This window comes from Castanea sativa, chromosome 4, assembly GCF_040712315.1.
Source record: "Castanea sativa cultivar Marrone di Chiusa Pesio chromosome 4, ASM4071231v1".
Taxonomy (NCBI): Eukaryota; Viridiplantae; Streptophyta; class Magnoliopsida; order Fagales; family Fagaceae; genus Castanea; species Castanea sativa.
The window spans coordinates 19,109,171-19,127,132 of record NC_134016.1 but is presented as its reverse complement, the minus strand read 5'-3'; the positions used below and the strand labels follow the sequence as shown (position 1 = coordinate 19,127,132).

Below are 17,962 nucleotides of genomic sequence, written 5' to 3'. Positions count from 1 at the left end.
TTTCAACTAACTCCTACCTTTACGGTACTTTTAACAAAAAGTTTTTAATTTTAACAAAATAAGCAGATCTTAAATAAACCCTAAACCATTCACAAAAGCATAAAACTGTAAATTTCCAAAGTGAAAGATAAATTAACCCTCGTAGCTTCGATTTTATCAGCGGAAATCATTGACCAAGTTACATGTTTTTCATTTTGATCCCAGCCAAACATCAGAAAATGCTGTTCGTCAAAACGATCCACCATCAATAAAATAAATAACAAATAATCAAGTGAGATATGTCATTTATGGCACACACCCATTATGTACAAACCATCTATACTGCATTACTCCCAATCTAGACATTTAATCTTTTTCTAGCATTAACCATAAAATGAATATCTTCTTTACAAGGTGCATGATGAGAGTAGCATCCACCTGTGCTGCCGCTACAAGGATTAAAAGTTGGAATCGTCATAAATGGAGACACCTTAACTTTTCCGGAATTAGTAATAACTTTCTTAAAATCAGTCTTCAACACCTGCAACAATGGTTGACTTTATAATGGTAAAAATAGGTTTAAAGGCAATACAAAAGATTGGCATGCTTACAAAAATGTTGCATAATTAATTGAGTACACCAAAAATTAATTTAAAGAAAAACACACAATACACACATTCTCTTATCCTCCTGGGCCACAAAATTCTTCCAGAAAGAGGAGCCAATGGCCTAGAATCAACATTCTAATGTGAATATGTAAAACAAATCAAGAAAAAAAATTATCCTAACTAAATATTACAGTTCGTGCTGTAATATGGTTCCGATTGATAAATTGAAAACAACCTCAGTCGGTTTTCTTCTCTTCTTCCTTTGTGGCAACAGTCACCTCTGCACCATCAGCAACCTGATCATCCTCACCACCAAAATTGAAAACCATCTCAGTTGGTTTTCTTCTCTTCTTCCTTTGTGGCAGTCACCTCTGCACCTTCAGCAACCTGATCATCCTCACCAACAAAACCAAATTCGTTTACACGTCTCTTGTCCACTGGATATATCCATCTTTGGTATACATATATCAAAAATATAACATCTGCAAGACCAGCAAAAAGAGGATGAAAATCACACACACAAAAAAAAACCCAAGTCTAGAACAATATCAGAAAAATACGACATGACGTAACCCATGAATCCAACACAAAATTAGCAGGGTTTCATACTAGCATTAGGTTATGATGCTCATTGAACAGATGTATTGACAATGAGGGGCTCTTAAATGACATACAGGAACGCATAACTTAGCAACAAAAAAAATAAAAGGGTTATCTGTGACGAATAAAAAGCAATATTGTATGTGCACAGGGCCTTGCAGCCCATTGGCATCAACAACGGCCTCCCATGTGACCCTGATTGTGAGGTTTGTAGCTCCAGCCTTCCAAGGCAATTTTTAAGAAGCTTTCTACCAATAATGACACAATATTTTGAATAATATGGGAAAATATACAAACCAAAACAATAAATTAATAAATAAATAAGAGGGAAGGACACAACTCTATGCCAGGCTAAGCATGACAACTGCTAGCACCTCCATTCCTTTAAAAGTTTTCCAAGACAAAATACTGACTATCCAATTGCCATAGCTGAATAAAATTACTAATTAAAACTTCTGAAAAATCCGAAGGGTGAGGATGATAATGAGGACTTAGAAGAATATCTCTTCCTACTTCTGAATAACAGCAAGAAAATAGGCACGTGACCATAATACAGAATAAAAATCCAACACAAAGTTATAGTCCACAATAATGAGGTATGCACTATGCACCCAAACTAAATTAAGGTTGGCACCACTCTACATTGTAGTCTTGAGTGCTATACTGTTTGAGGCATTTCACCCTCAATGTAACAATGACACAATTACTGCACCTTCCAGGTGGTGTCAGTTTTCCTTTGAATATTTCTAGTTAAAATGACCATTGTAATAATATCACCAATCAGTACAACATGGACTACCTGTTTTCCCATTCCCTTTTCTCATAATAGAAATAGCACCATTGCACTTCCATTGCCTAACCCTCATTTAGGAATTTGACAGTGAAAAAGGGACCTAACTTAGGCATATGGACTTTAAAGTCTACTACAGTTATTAGGAAAATTGAACTAATATGCAATGTGGATTTAAATTATATCTCACCATCACGAAAGACAGACAGCCGATGTAGTGTTGGCATTTTTATGACAAATGCAAAGAGATCATCAATGATGGTGTTGAGGAATTTGTATGTCATCTGCCTCCAGGGTAGATGGGCCACAGACTTCAGCTTATAATTTATGAACAATTGAGGGCACATCATTATAAAACCTGCAATAATGAAAATCATATTGCATATCAACGTCAACGAGTAAAGAAAAACAATTTGCATGCACTGAGAGCTGTTTTGACTCTGAACAGAATAAATGATTATGAAGTTCATAAGCCATCAAAGACAATTTAGGTAAATTAAGGCAAAGATTACTAATCAGGCTCCCAACAAGAGTATAATTTGAGTTAATGACCCAGTAATGCCCAAGTTGGATTTTCTTTTTCTTTTTTTCTTTTTCCTCTCCATATATTATAACATAAACAGTTTAATGACTTAACAAGTCTGGTAAGAGGAACCAATAGCAATATCAACACAAGAAGTTTTGGAGGAACAATCTTACCAAACATGTACACACAGCTAGTCAATGAAGAAAGGATCCAGGAATACCAGCTCCTGTGGCGCTCGTACATGAGCGAGTAAATAGAGGAACATGCAACAAGCAAGAAGAGCACATAGGACAAATACTTCATTGCCATATCATCATACTCCTTTGTCTTATTCTGTGTATAAGAGTCACGATTCCGGAACCTCAACATAGGTATTCTCCCACTTCTATCAATCTGGGGATTAAAGAGAAAAATTACAAAATTCCCTCATCTTGTAATAAGGTAACTGAAATATTCAAAGCAGTATAAATAGCTTCAGTGCAGATATGATATTAGCAAGCATCAAATCCGTAGCTTTCTAGATATTAGAAGATTACTACATTGAAGGACATGCACACATCAAAATGCTAAATATATGATGTGCAGTGCTAGATACGAATTATCACACACGCAGACAGAACCTCGTTGAGAGCTATTGAAACTACTAAAATTATTTTTAGAGTCAGCTTTCTATAGAGTCAAATGGAAAGTACAGTTTTTTTTTTTTTGGTTGTTTTGCTGCATTTACTCAAAAAGTAAGATTTTTCTGTCATCGTTATCATATTATCAATTCATCAAAAAAATTTACTTCTTTTGTTCTTAAAGCTGATTTATTTATTTATTTATTGGTTTGGAATCAGGTTCTAGATATGGTATGGCAACATAATTTTGTTTATAGATGAAAATTTGAGTATATATATGTAAAGAAGCTGGGAAATTCAGTACAAAATCAAATACATGATTTCAGGAATGTACACAAATATGGAGTTCTATTTTGATAGATGATTAAATTGAAATGTATTAAGTAATGATTATCTTATCTTTTATTAAGAATGAATAAATGCTAGTTTTATTTTTTTCATGTATTAATTTAGTAGTGAATCTATAGTTCTCATTCTTGAATGTTGAAATTTTTTGATTCATGCTTCAGCCCTCCCAAAAGGAGAAGTTTGAAAGTTGGCTTGCGGGTTGGAAGAAGCTATACCTTCCAAAAAAAGGGGGGGGGGGGGGGTGGTTGACCTTATTGAAGAGTACTCTTTTGGTAGTATTAGAATGTGCTATGACCCCTCTACCACCTTGCCCTACCCTTCTACCACCACCACCATATCCACAACCCCCTCCATCAACCTGTCCAACTTCGTCCTCCATATACACCATCACTACCACCACCACCACTACCAACTTGCCATCCTTATAACCCATATCATCCTCCTCTACCTTTTGGCCCTCTTCTACCTTTCACACCACCACAATTTTTTTGGCCAACCTTTGGCCAGGGACCACAACAACCACCTGTACCCATAGCTTCCCCTCCTGATAATGTTTCATACCCCTCAACCTTACAATCCAAGCCGACTGTTACTCCCTCACAGCCACCCAAACCTCAACAGCCCAAGCCTAAACCACAGTCAGGGGAGTTAGAGAGGATTTCAGCTTTCTTTCGTATTGACTCAAAAGGTTTTTTCTTTAGCTTTCGATGGTGGTAGAATAGATTCCTATGCTATTCACGAACGACGGGGTAAGTTCCATGGCTCCATTAGGGTGGGTCATTTGGGTTTGGACTGGCTTATTGCTTGTTTGGCAGACCTTGATCAGTGGAACTTTCGAAAGCAACCTTTTTTCAAACGTTTACATGAAAACTCTAAACTTTTGGTGTTTACCAGTAGATCTAACAAGGGCAGCTTATTTGTGGAAATCTCTGAATACCACAATGGTGCAAGAAGGGGTTGCCTACGGGTTCCAGAGGGGACCAAGATAGGCGGTTGGGCTTTGTTTGGAAGAAGATTACGTGACTATTTTTTGGGAAAGACTGCTGGACTGGAGAAAAAGGTGGTGGCCGGAGGCGGTGAGTTTGAAAAAGCAATTGACATGCAAAAATCCCAAGTTTGGAAAAAATTAAATGGCCACAAAAATAAAGGGAGTAATTTACGTTTTGTGAAGCATCTTCCAAATATAACTGGTCAGTGTAATCAGTTTGAGCCTTTGGGGGGATTTGATTTTTCCAAAGAGTCAATTTCTGCTAGTGTCAACAGTTGGCAGGCCTGTACGTGCAAGTCATTTAAAATGGACCCAGGCCCACTTTTGTTTAAAAATATCTATTGACTTGGTGGGTGAGGGTAAGCGGACTGTTTCTTGGGGTAAAATACAGCCCATTGCAAGTCAGCCTGCTCAAGCCCACCAACCCAATCATGAGAATGGGTCGGGCCAGCCCTTGTTTGACAGTTCAGGACAAGCCCATGCTGGTGATGGGTCCGATGACTTGCAAACTTATGAGTGGGTGACTGGGGAAAGATCGGGGACACACGAGGAAGAGGAAGGAAAGATCCCAAGCTCCGGCGAGGGACTGGGCAGCTCTCCTGCTGCTGATACGAAGCCTGATGGGGAACCAGGGACTCACAAGGAAGAGGCAGGGGAGTTCCAAAGCTCTGGCGAGAGACTGAGCTGCCCTCTCCTCACTGTCACGAAGCCCGATGACTGTTTCGGTGGCTGATTTTATCATTGCAGAGTCAGATGATCATGGTATTGTTGTGGAGGCAGTTTTGAGCGCCGATAGAGAACCAGTCCACTCCCCTGATGTTGCTGATCAAACCATGGACCAAGGGGTTGGGTTTTTGGTTGCCGATACACCTTTTGGAGCTCATTCGACAACCGTTGAAAATTCTGGGTGTCCAGTTCTGGTTCAGAGCCAACTTTTGGTGGGTTCAGACTTGAATATTCCTATTTCTAAGGTGGGTCGTGGTTTGATTGACTCTGAAGTTCCTAGATTGATTTGGGATGACTATTTGTCTTCGGATAAGGTTGAGGTTGTTAATCCTGAGGTCATTACACCTTTGGCTCTGTGGGACCCAAATGGTTTTTTTGATCTCGTCTCTGTGGAAGATGGTTCAGATGGGTCTTCAATGGAAGAGGTTTTGGAGCCTTTTGAATGGGTGAGAAGGATGATTAGAGGTTTTAGTACTTTTGTGGGTTTCCCAATTGCTTGTTGTGAGAGACAGTGTATTGATTTCTTTCAAAAACTTGAGAGGGTTTGGGAGCAACAAGCGGCTGTTGTTACTACTCGTCGGGTAAGCAATTCAAACCAAAAGGGTAGGAGGGAGTTAAGAAATTTGTTTTCATCTATTAATTATGATGGCCATTCTGGTAGAAGTTCTAGAGGCAGTTTGAAATCCTCTAGTTTGGGTCCGTCTCTTGGTCTATGAATTTAAAAATTGTCTTGGAATATGAGGGGTTTGAATAATCCTCATAAGAGAGATGTTGTGAAGAATCTTTTATGGGAATGGAAGTGTGATATCATATGTTTTCAAGAATCTAAACTGAACAGCACCAGCTCCAGCTTGGTTAAAAGTCTCGGGGGTAGCCCTTTCGTAGACTGGAGGGCCTTAGATGCCACGCATACAACTAGGGGTGTAATTCTGATGTGGGATAGAAGGGTTTTTGAGAGAGTAGATTTAGTGGTTAGAAGTTTTTCAATTTTAGTTTTGTTAAAGGGAGTGTCAGATGGCTTTGAATGGATCTATTCAGAGGTGTATGGACCGACTGACGGAAGTCTTAGGGATGCAATGTGGTTAGAATTAGATTTAGTGAGATCACGGTGGGCTGGGGCTGGGGCTTGGTGTGTGTTTGGTGATTTCAATGTTATCTATTACCCGGATGAGAGACTTGGCTGTAATTCTTTTAGTCCCAGCTATGTTTAAATTCTCGGACTTCATTGCGAAACATTCGCTGATTGATTTGCCTTTGGTAGGAGGTGAATATACTTGGTTTCGAGACTCTAATAGTCCTATGTCTAGAATTGATAGAGTTTTGGGAAGAGCATTTCTTAGATGTGACCCAAAGGACTCTCCCTAGGGTAGTGTCGAATCATTGTCCTCTGCTAGTGGAGGCAGGTGGTATGTCGAGGGGGAAGAGCGCTTTTAGATTTGAAAATATGTGGTTAAAGGTGGAGGGTTTTGTGGATAAGGTTCGTCATCGGTGGAATGGCTATCATTTCGTGGGACCTCCAAGTTCCGTTCTAGCTTGTAAGTTGAAAGCCCTTAAAGGGGATTTGAAGCATTGGAACAAACATGTTTTTGGAGATGTAGCTTTTAGAAAAAAGAGTCTATTGACTGAGCTCTTAGACTTTTCTGGCTTCTTTGGAAGAGATTTCCTGGAGGCAGAAGTCCAAGGCTCTTTTTATCAAAGAAGGTGATAACAACACACGGTTCTTTCATAGAATTGCCAATTCCCATAGGCGAACCAATCAGATTAGAAGAGTGGAGGTGGATGGCGTTCTCTTTAAGGATGAGTCAGATGTTACGGATCAGGTGGTGAATTTTTATAAGAGATTATATCAGGAACCGGAAGCTTGGAGGCCTACTATTGATGGGTTAGAGTTCGCTTGTCTAGACGAAACTGAGAGGTCTATGTTGGAGAGAGTTTGAGAAGGAGGAGATAATTGAGGCTCTCAAGGAGGCGGAAAGTGATAAGGCCCCTATGCCAAATGGGTTTACTATGTCTTTCTATCAGAAATGCTGGAGTGTTTTAGAAGGGGATGTATTGGCTTTCTTCAAAGATTTTCACAGCCAATGTGTTTTTGAGAAATCTCTTAATGCCACTTTTCTATGTTTGATCCCCAAGAAGACTAATGTAGTAAATATTAAAGACTTTCGTCCTATTAGTCTTGTGGGCAGCCTTTATAAACTTTTGGCTAAGGTGCTGGCTCATAGGCTACGAGGGGTTTTGGATAAATTGATATCCGACTCTCAAAATTCTTTTGTGGGAGGGAGACAGATTCTTGATTCGGTTCTAATTGCCAATGAATGCTTAGACAGAAGGTCGAAGAGTGGTATTCCTGGTGTAATAATTAAGCTGGACATTGAGAAGGCTTATGATCATGTGAACTGGAATGCACTATTTTACCTTATGGAAAGGATGGGCTTTGGGGCAAGGTGGAGTAGGTGGATTAAGGCGTGCATCTCTACAGTTAAATTCTTAGTTCTGGTTAATGGAACTCCTGCGGGTTTTTTTGGTAGTTCTCGTGGTCTTCGCCAAGGGGATCCTTTGTCTCCGCTTTTATTTCTTATGGTTATGGAAGTGTTGAGTAGACTGTTGAAGAGGATAGAAAATGGTGGCTTTCTTTGTGGATTTCATGCAAAGTCCCATAGACCTGGGAGCATCCATATCTCTCACCTTCTTTTTGCTAATGATACTATTTTGTTTTGTGATGCTTCTAGGGAACAGTTATTATACGTGCAGATGGTGCTGATCTTCTTTGAAGCTATTACGAGCCTGAAAGTTAATGTAGGCAAGAGCGAGATTGTTCCTGTTGGCGATGTTGGGAATTTGAATGGTTTGGCTCGTATCCTTTGCTACAAGGTGGGCACTCTGCCTATGAGATATTTGGGCATGCCTCTCGGGGCACATTATGAGGATTCGTCAATTTGGAATCCTATTATAGAAAAGATGGAGAAAGGGCTGTTAGGATGGAAATGACTTTATTTGTCGAAAGGTGGTAGGCATACTTTGTTAAAAAGTACTCTATCGAGTCTTCCCACCTACTTTTTATCGTTGTTTACTATCCCTCAAGCTGTGGCAGCGAGAATAGAAAGGATTCAGAGGACTTTCCTTTGAGGGCCTCAGAGGATGTTTTTAAGTATCCTTTAGTTGCTTGGGTTAAGGTATACTTGCCAGTTGAATGTGGTGGTTTGGGGATCCGGAGGGTTGGGTTGTATAACAAGGCTTTGCTTGGGAAGTGGTTGTGGCGTTTTGGGAAAGAAAATAATAGATTATGGCGTCAAGTTATAGCAGCCAAATATGGGGAGGCGAGAGGAGGCTAATGCACTAGGGGGGTTAGAGGTGCTCACGGGTGTGGGGTGTGGAGGAGTATTAAAGAAGGAACAGAGAAGTTCTTTAGCCAAATTCTATATACTGTGGGGGGAGGGTAGCCATGACCCATGGTGTGGGCCTACTCCTTCGAAGGAACTCTTTCCTTCTATGTATGCTTGCTCTGTTTCTAAAGAAGCATGGGTCTTTGACTTGGTTGTATCTACTTCAGAAGGAGGTAGGAACTAGAATTTACTGTTCCGTCATGGTCCTCAGGATTGACAAGCAGCCACTGTCTATTCATTTTTTGAGTTTATTTATTCCTCTATGCTGAGGGGTGAGGGGGATGATCAGCTGGTCTGGAGATTGACTACGTCTGGTGTTTTTGATGTGCGCTTTTTATAAGCTATTATCTAGTCCTACCACCGATGCCTTTCCTTGGGAGTGTATTTGGTGTACTAAGGTGCCTAAACGGGTGTCTTTCTTCTTATGGACAGGAGCTTTTGATGGGATACTCACCATTGATAATCTTATTAAAAAAGGTCAGTATCTGGTTAATAGGTGTTGTTTATGTTGCTGCGATGAGGAATCAATGGACCACATTCTTCTTCATTGTAAATTCTCTCACGCCTTGTGGTGTGAAGTTTTTGCAATGTTTGGGATTCAATGGATAATGCCAAGGTCAGTGAACTCTTGTTTCTTTATTTGGAGAAACTGGTTTGAAAAGCATCTTTCAACCATTTGGAATATGGTCCCGGCATGTTTAATGTGGTTAGTCTAACAAGAACGTAATGCCCGCATTTTTGAAGACAAGGCAAGAACTTTGGAACATCTAAAATGTTTACTCTTTTGTACTTTGTTTCTTTGGGCTCATGTTTGGGGGTGTATGATCTGTACTGCTGTATCTGATTTTTTAGTTTCTATTTCCTTTAACTCTTGATCTTTTTGTATTTGTTTTATTGTTCAAAGTGTTCACCATCATGAACATGATGTTCAATTTTTTCTCAATAAAAGTCTCATTACCTTTAAAAAATAAAATGTATTATCTTTCATTGTTAACCATTCCCACTTCATTGTTTAGAGCATCTCCAATGGCTTCTTTAAAGCCAATTTTAGAGAGAAAACACCCCAAAAACCCACTCCAACAGCTTCTCCCTCTCCATTTTTTAGATTAGAATTGCTATAGTGCTTCTCTACAAGTAGAGAACACTGTAGCATTTACTGTTCACACTTCAAATGTTTTTTTCTATTATAATAATCAGCTATTGAATTAAAAAATGTTGGAAGATGTGTAGTTGTTAAAAAAAGAATAAAGAATAAATGAAGAAATAATATTTAAATGAGATGGAGAAAATGATTAAGAATCAGTTGGAAAGTGTATTTAAAAAAGTAGGTAGGTAAAAGCTAAATATCACTGTTCACTGTCCAAACAGTACAAAAATATAGATAAGCTGCTGGAAATGCTCCTACCATCCCCACGAGTGTGGCAAATAGGATAGAGAAGCTGCAAAGGAATTTCTTCTGAGGAGGAATGGGGGATGACTTTAAACACTATTTGGTAGGATGTGATGAGGTCTGCACTATTAGAGGGGGGAACTAAATTCGATTTTGGCATGATTGTTGGTGTGGGGACCAACTCCTGAGAATTTCTTTTCTTGTGTTGTGCAATAGTTCCACAGATCAGGATGCTTCAGAGGAGTCTTTGTTGGTGAGGCAGTTTGTGGGGGAAAGGCAGAGTTGGGATCTTAGATTCTTCTAGTGCTTTAATGATTGGGAATTGGGCTTGGTGGCTGCTTTTCTTCATCTTCTGGATTCACATATTCCTCTTCATGAGGATGGAGATTGGGTGACAAGTAGGTTGAAGAAAAATGAAAAATTTGATATTTGTTCTTTCTATAATGCTTTGAGGGGGTCAAATTCTATCACTTTTCCTTGGAAATGTATTTGGGGTGTGAAGGCCCCACAGAGGGTTTCCCTTTTAATTTGGACGACGGCATTGGGGAAGATACTCACTTGTTACAACCTTAGGAAAAGAAGCTACACTATAGAGGATTGGTGCTGCATGTGCTAGTGTAGCAAGGAGGCGGTGGATCACCTTTTGCTTCATTGCAAGTAAGATTATCAATTGTGGAGATATTTTATTCGATCTTTTGGGATCTACAGGGTCTTACCGAAGAGAGTGATTGATCTTTTGTTTGGTTTGAGGAACTAGATAGGTAAAAATTCTTTGAATATTTGGAATATGGATCTGTTATGTTTGTGATGCAAACAACCAGAACAAAACTGAAACAACAAAATGAAGAGATATGACCTAGGAGTCAGCACCGAGGCCTGGCTTGGAGTCAGCACCAAGCGGGAAAACCACTAGGAGTCAGCACCTAGGGCAAACCTGGAGTCAGCACTAGACCAAAGAAAGACCAAACGACAATTTTTTCATTCATCAAAATATTAACTATCTCCTCAAGGAGTACAATAGGTTGCTTATAAAGGATTGTTAAACCCTAGTTGTAATTGACTAGGAAACTCTAATTGCCTTATTACAAAAATAACCTTGCTTCCAAATTAAAATACTAATAGCCTAATAAATTACTAGGACCTAAAACATAAAAATACAATTGACTTGTAAACATAAATAATATTAAATTATAATTTTCTTGCATCTCCCGCATCAGTTTGATTTGGATCATATGGCAGGAACGAAGTAGAAATACATTTGAGAATGCAGAGAGTATGGGAGATCAGCTTCTAGCAACCTTTGTACGCACTTTGTTGGATTGATCTTGTGCTCGGGGTTTTATGACTAGAGATTCCATTACTTTGTTTTTGGAGTCTATGTCCTTTGTACATAACTTTTTTGGCTACTTTTGCTTTATGCATGAGGTAGTCTTCTTTTTAATAAAATTATTCTTACTTATCAAAAAAAAAAGGATGAAATTCTGGTTCTGTCCCTGCACACGCACATGCTATCCTTGTCTATGTGAATCCAGCAAAAAATTGGTAGCAGCAAACGATAGGACACAGGGAAAAAGAAGTATCCCAAGCTTTAAGTAAATGGCAGATAAGCACATACAAACATGCTAATGTTGTGTTAAATCTAGAATAATGTGATATCAAGGGGCAAATTCTCATGCATGCTTAAAGCCAAAATAATTGTTTAAATCTTAGAAGAGACATAAATAAACATAATCTTAATAACTAGATGATACCTCAATGTGCATAGCCTTCCCAATTTTCCAAAACTCAATACAGCAACCAATTCCAGAACTTGCAAGAATCATCCATGAGGTGTCATTATCGAGTAGATAGAGGAAAACAATGAGCTGACATATAAAGCTCACAACAACAGACTTAGCAGACAGTCCTTCCATAGACTTATTTTTGTTCCAAAATTGGATATCTGCAAAGGGACACAATCAGATTAGTTAGCATTTTTATCCTCGAACATCCAGGAGTGAAACTTAAATATTGCCCTTGAACAAAAATTACAATTTTACCATTCTTGAATGCCAAGAAGTCAAACACTGAATGAAGTAAAGAAACAACCATTGTGATTGCCAGGAGGTATGGATTTCCTTCCAAGAACACCCTCTGAGAAAATTATCAGATAAAGAAAAAACAAAATATTAAATTTCATGGAGGTTACTAGAAGCAACAAGGACAGAGAAAAAAAAATTGCTTCCAAACCATTATAGACAGTAACTACAATCTTTGAGTCCATCCCATTGAATGACAACCCAAATTTCACTTCATAGAGTTAAATGTCATCATTTCAACTAGCAAGCAGGTGACTGTAGGATGGGAAAAATTCTTGGGCCAAAACAATAAGAAGATTTCAATTAACAAAAACTCTAGGATTAGAAATCTTAATGCTATTCGAAACACCTGTTTCTCTTACAATCATTTAATTCTTTCACATCTTCAAATTTCCCCTCAAATGTAATCCAAAATACAATCTACCATTATGAAAATTTAGATAGTGTTCATCAGCTGAAATTCAAATCTTCATATTGATTTTATGGGATCATCTTTTTTTTTTCTTGAGTGTGTGTGGAACTTATACAAGCAGCCAGTGGGTCCTAAACCACGACTTCACCATCTGCCTTGCTCTTAAAAGGGGAGGAAACACCATTTGAGATAAAGTTCATTGGCTAAATTGACTATGTGCATGTGCCAGAGAAATATGCTACAGTGACTGAATAAGCAATACCTTTAACTCATCAGCCTCGCCTTCAAGCATGCTTCCATAACTACGGTGAATCTGGAAAGATTGGTCAATCTGCAGGAATAGTTGCCACTTTGTCACACTTATGGGACCCACCTCCAGATCAAGTGGCAACTCTGTCACTGTCTCATTAATTTGTATCAACTTATCTCTAAGTAACCAAAACTCATTGAAGAAAACGCTTGGGTAGTAGTTCCCTGTACTAGGCTCAACATTCAAGTCTGCAGATCTAAGTCAAGAAACTCAAAGCTATGATTATGACATCCATCTTCCCACTGTCTACTTAACATGCAGCTCCAGGCCTAGTAAATCAATAGTGCAACAGATAACTAAAGACAATGGGTTGCATCAACTATCTTGTTGCAAATCAACATAAGTATGGAATTCACATTTACTATAATAGAGAAAGGGTAAACCTAGCTGGAAGAGTCATAGGGAATTTATCATAGAAAACGGAAAGTATAGAGATGGAAGACATCAAAAGTAAATGTAGATTCACAAAAATAGAAACTTCAAGGATACAAGGAGCAATGTTTGGTGGTACAGCATTATGAGGGTATCTGCAGGGACAAAAAGGAAGGGGTGGGGGATAAGCAAGGTTAGCAACAAAGTTCATAAAATTGAAAAGAGAAAATATAGCAAATGAGATCACGTAAACCTGATGTTCAAACCAGTTGCACATTCAGTTAATACACTTCAAAGAAGATTTTCTTTGACATGTATCATTTTCTTTTGAAGTGTTAATACACACAGAAAATGAGATAAAGTAACTTATCAAAAAGAAAATGAAATAACATAAATTCAGACACAAAATATTACAGCTAAGAAACTTTTAGGGGTAAAAACAAGATATCAAAAGGCAAAGACAAAAGCTACGCACACACTAACTTCATAAGACACTCCCCATAATGACATTATGCCACTTGTATGACTGACAAGATAATTATTTTCTGCCACTTGTATTCATCAATATTTTTTGGTATTAATGATTTTTGGTAACGCAAACTGTGAGACATAAAAATAAAAAACAGTGTAAAGAACCAATTATTTAACTGATTGTGTTTCTATTATGACTAGGAACAACATTCTGATTCAAAGTACAATAAATCTCAGAAGCTAAAAACAAGATGACCTTTCAGGGGACTTAAAAGCCAACATCAAGCAACTCCTGAGAAAAAAGAATAATAAACACCAACAAAAAAATATCCAAAACCAAAACAATGCAGGTAACAGTGCCCTTGAAATCTTTAAAGTTATTGATCATATTTTTACCATATTTTTTGGGTCAATCTCTTAAAAATATTGTAAATAAGTATTAAACACAACACTCAGCTTCAGCATTGGATCCAGACCTTATTACTTAAGGGAGGGGAATATGGAAATGGGGAGGCTTAGATATTTTAGTTTTCTGACAATACTCACAAGAAACCATAACATTAAAATACATGGCTTCAAACCTCAGATAAAACAAAAGATATGTGATTACATCTCAACAACTGTAACTCCAAAAAACACTTAACTCACAAGATCATCCTTTTACCTTTTTAATGGACATAAGTAATTACAGTTCCAAACCTATCGTCTTAAAATAAATAAAGGTAATCAGAAACAAGGACTTTGAGGAATTGGGTGTACCACAAAGACAAATCACCATATATACAAGGAAAGGAAAAAACAAATCCTGGAAATGTACACAGCTAAGATATTCAAAGTTTAATTGCAGTGGTAAGAATTTTACAATCAGTATAAAATCAATAATCTTTCTACCACATTCAAAATCTAATACAGAACTGACACTCATAGAAACCATACCGTGTAAAATCATCTACTAAATTGATTGTAATATTTGGTTTCCAATAAGAAACCCACTCCACAGGTTTATCATCTTCAGAATCACCTTGAGTTTCATCAACCACCTGAAGTCAACATAAATTTCCATTAGAATATGAACCCCATATTGATAAGTGCCATCATAAGGAGTCTATAAAAGACATCCTGTTCAAGATACACTAGAGTCCAGGACCTCAAACCAACACCAAAAAAATCATCTACAAAAGCTCCACAATTATACAGAACAGAATCATTTTTAACCAATAATTAAATCACAAACAAATTCCAAACCAGGAAAGGGGATCTCCTAGAATGGGATTCATCCTCTCTGTGCACATAGGCATCTGGAGGGGCCTACCACAGTTTTCTATAAGTAATTTAACTTTATGAAGAAAAATATTACATTGGATACAAAAGGAACAATTCAAAGTATACCAGCTGTATAGCTTTGAGTTCTCCTGTCAAATCAAGAATACAATGACTCTAAAAAATCACACATGTTTGAAGGCCTACTCAGATTTAATAAAAATAAACTTGGATTTCACCCTCTCAACGCTCATCTCTTGTCCTTCAAAGATTCTCCTATTCCTCTCCCTCCATCTCCCCCACATCAAACATGAAGGAACAACATTCCATGCTCTGTTTTAAGAGAAATAGGTCTGTAGCGCCAACACTGAAGCACCCCTCTCACTGCTTCAAGCATCACCCATCTAACGCTAAACACAACAAAAATAGAAGTCCATAATTCCTATGCTATACACCAATGCAGTAGCAGGTGCTCAACAATGTCCCCCACCATGTTTGCACATGATTCAATGACTCACAAGAGACATACCTCATCTAATCAGGTTATCAACTGTATCTTCCCCAAAAAATTCATCCATACAAAGACAGCCACCCTTGGAGGAGCCTTTGCCCTCTTAAAGCCTCATAGTATGAAGTATGATCAAACACTAAAGCATCCATTTTTAGTCTATTTCCAACACACCGTCTTTCCTGCCCACCCTAATCCATGTGGAATACTGTTACTTAAAAAGATTAAAAAACGCTCCAATTCCCAATCCTGGGCAGGTCTCAGAAATTCTAGATTCCACTGCACCCCATCCCTCATACAGCTTCCCTAGCGTTTTTATTAGCAGCAATCTGAAATAAACAAGGAAGTAGGGATGCCAGTTTATTCAGTGCACTAGGCATCATAACAGAATCTGACCCTCCCACCAACTTTAAACCCAAAAAATCTACCCAAGGATCCTCCTCTGCTCTGATGGCCTTCCAGACTCTCAATCCTACAAGTTATGTGAACTAGATTTGCAGCAAAAACTCCCCTCTTCCTCCCTGCACTTTACTCAACCGTTTCCTTTAATTTTCTTGCTCCTGAATGAATCTTCACAGCCATTTCCCCAACAACCATTGATTAAACAGGTTCAATTTACTCTAATACCCAACCCACCTTTACTTAGAGGTTTACATGCAGTCCTCTAATTCACCAAATATGTTCATACAGTGTATTATTATTATTAATGTATAATAAGTGTTTGCACATGACCCTCTGACAAAATCAGCTATTGACAATAAAGGGAGCCTCTAACATACGCAAAACTTGATAAATTTATGGCACTCAAATGAGCATCCATACCAAAATCAGTTCAAGAAGAGAATGTTGTAGACTTCATAAATGATAGATCAAAGACAATAATCGTAGTTAAACAATTGCAAAGGTAGAAATATGAGGTTTAGATATCTGAAACCAAAGCTCACTAGTAATAAGTCATCCTGAAGTTATTTATAAGACTATTTAATAGTAAAGGACAAACCTTGGTCACAGTTCCGCCCTCATCCGAATCTTTGTTCCCCAATAAACTCTTCTTTTTATCCGCTCTTGACTTGGGAAAGTATGCTACGATAGCTGAAATCAATGAAATGGAAGATATCTTTAATGCTGATTTGTTTTTTTTTTTAAGTCAAATAAATATATAAACAGCCAGAGAGACATCCTTACAGTGTGTCCTTCCGAATGCAGCTAGAGGTTGGTACTCTGGATCATTTGGGTCAGCGGGGTAACCAGAGCGTGCAAAGTAAACGTGAGCATATAGACTCCCATTGTTCTTTACAGCCTGAAACAACAAATATTATCTTCATATCTCCAACATACGAACGTAGGGACCATTTCTAAAGAAGAGCCCTTTGGACCCACCTTTAGCAGGTAAAACCTCCAGGCAACCTTACCCATTAGAATCAGTTGCCGGCCGTGACGGGCTAAGCAGTTCCTAACATAGGAACTTATTGAATACAAACGACAAGTATTATGAATTTAAATTACAGGTAGTGGTTCCTAAAACAAAAGTGGTACCTCAGACGGAGAATACTTCAAAGAAAGAGACCTGGTACTCTCCGATCCCCAAACAGCGTACGGAATATTACTTTCATGCCACATAAGTGCAGCTTCATTCGCGAAATCATTGAACTTTTCGTGTTCCGAAACATATAGCCACATATCCTACATAACCCAGCCACAAACAAATAATTACCTTATTATTATCATGTGAAAATTAAACAGAAATTTGAACCCTAATTAATTAAATCCTAACATCACCGAACAACAACAATTCATTCACTTCTATCAAACCTAGACTCAAATTTTTCAAAAACATAATTGCGAATAAAATTATATAATAATAAAAAAAATTGTAGATCAGAGAGAGAGAGAGTACGAGAGGCTCGGATTTGTGGAAGAGATTGGAGATGAGCTGAGAGGGTTCAGAGCCAGAGGGGCGTTTGGGTGAGAAGAATTTGGAAGCGAAGTACCAAAACACAGCCATCCTTATGACTCCGGTGATCATCGAAGAGAAACCACCTTGTTGTTGTGGTTGTCTTCGTTGCTGAACTTGCCCTTCGGGCTCTGGCGGCGCCATTTCTTTCTGGTGCTCTCCGATGCGAATGCTAGAGAGAAAATATGAGTGAGTACGTGCGTGTTGTGTGTGTGCTTTGTCGATGCGATGGGATGGGATCGAAGAGTAGAGGAGTAGGAAGATATTTGTTGATTTTTTTTAATTTTTGGTTTAAAAAAGATGGGAGTATCGGGAATCTCTCTTCGAATACTACTTTTATTAAAGTTTAGTTTAACAAAACCTCTTTTGTGCTGTGCTGTGTGGGTGCGCCACGCAAGCCAAGAAAACACATCACAAACCCAATCAAAATGTAATACCATGCTATGTCAAAAAAAAAGGCAATACCATGCTTTCGCAGTCTCAAACTCTCGTCTCTATATTCAGCCAAAAAAAAAAAAAAGTCTTTATGCCACATCATTTAATATGTTTTTCATAGATAAAATTTAGATATCACTTGAGGTTTCTCTTTTAAAATTCAACCATATCTATACTATTATTTAAGGGGCTTCCCCTATTTGG

The 17,962-nt window shown here is 38.2% G+C and overlaps 1 protein-coding gene across 1 annotated transcript; it reads right to left on the bottom strand.

Annotated features, from left to right (window-relative positions):
• Nucleotides 1–586: 586 nt before the first annotated feature.
• Nucleotides 587–17,634, bottom strand: LOC142631132 (uncharacterized). Its single transcript, XM_075805216.1, has 12 exons — nucleotides 17,267–17,634; nucleotides 16,906–17,052; nucleotides 16,555–16,669; nucleotides 16,370–16,461; nucleotides 14,538–14,641; nucleotides 13,248–13,285; nucleotides 12,711–12,946; nucleotides 11,998–12,091; nucleotides 11,710–11,900; nucleotides 2,677–2,896; nucleotides 2,168–2,335; nucleotides 587–1,069 (listed from the first exon to the last, which is right to left on the bottom strand). The coding sequence occupies exons 1-12, from the start codon at nucleotides 17,465–17,467 to the stop codon at nucleotides 918–920; spliced, it is 1,758 nt and encodes a 585-aa protein (XP_075661331.1). The 5' UTR covers nucleotides 17,468–17,634; the 3' UTR covers nucleotides 587–917.
• Nucleotides 17,635–17,962: the final 328 nt, after the last annotated feature.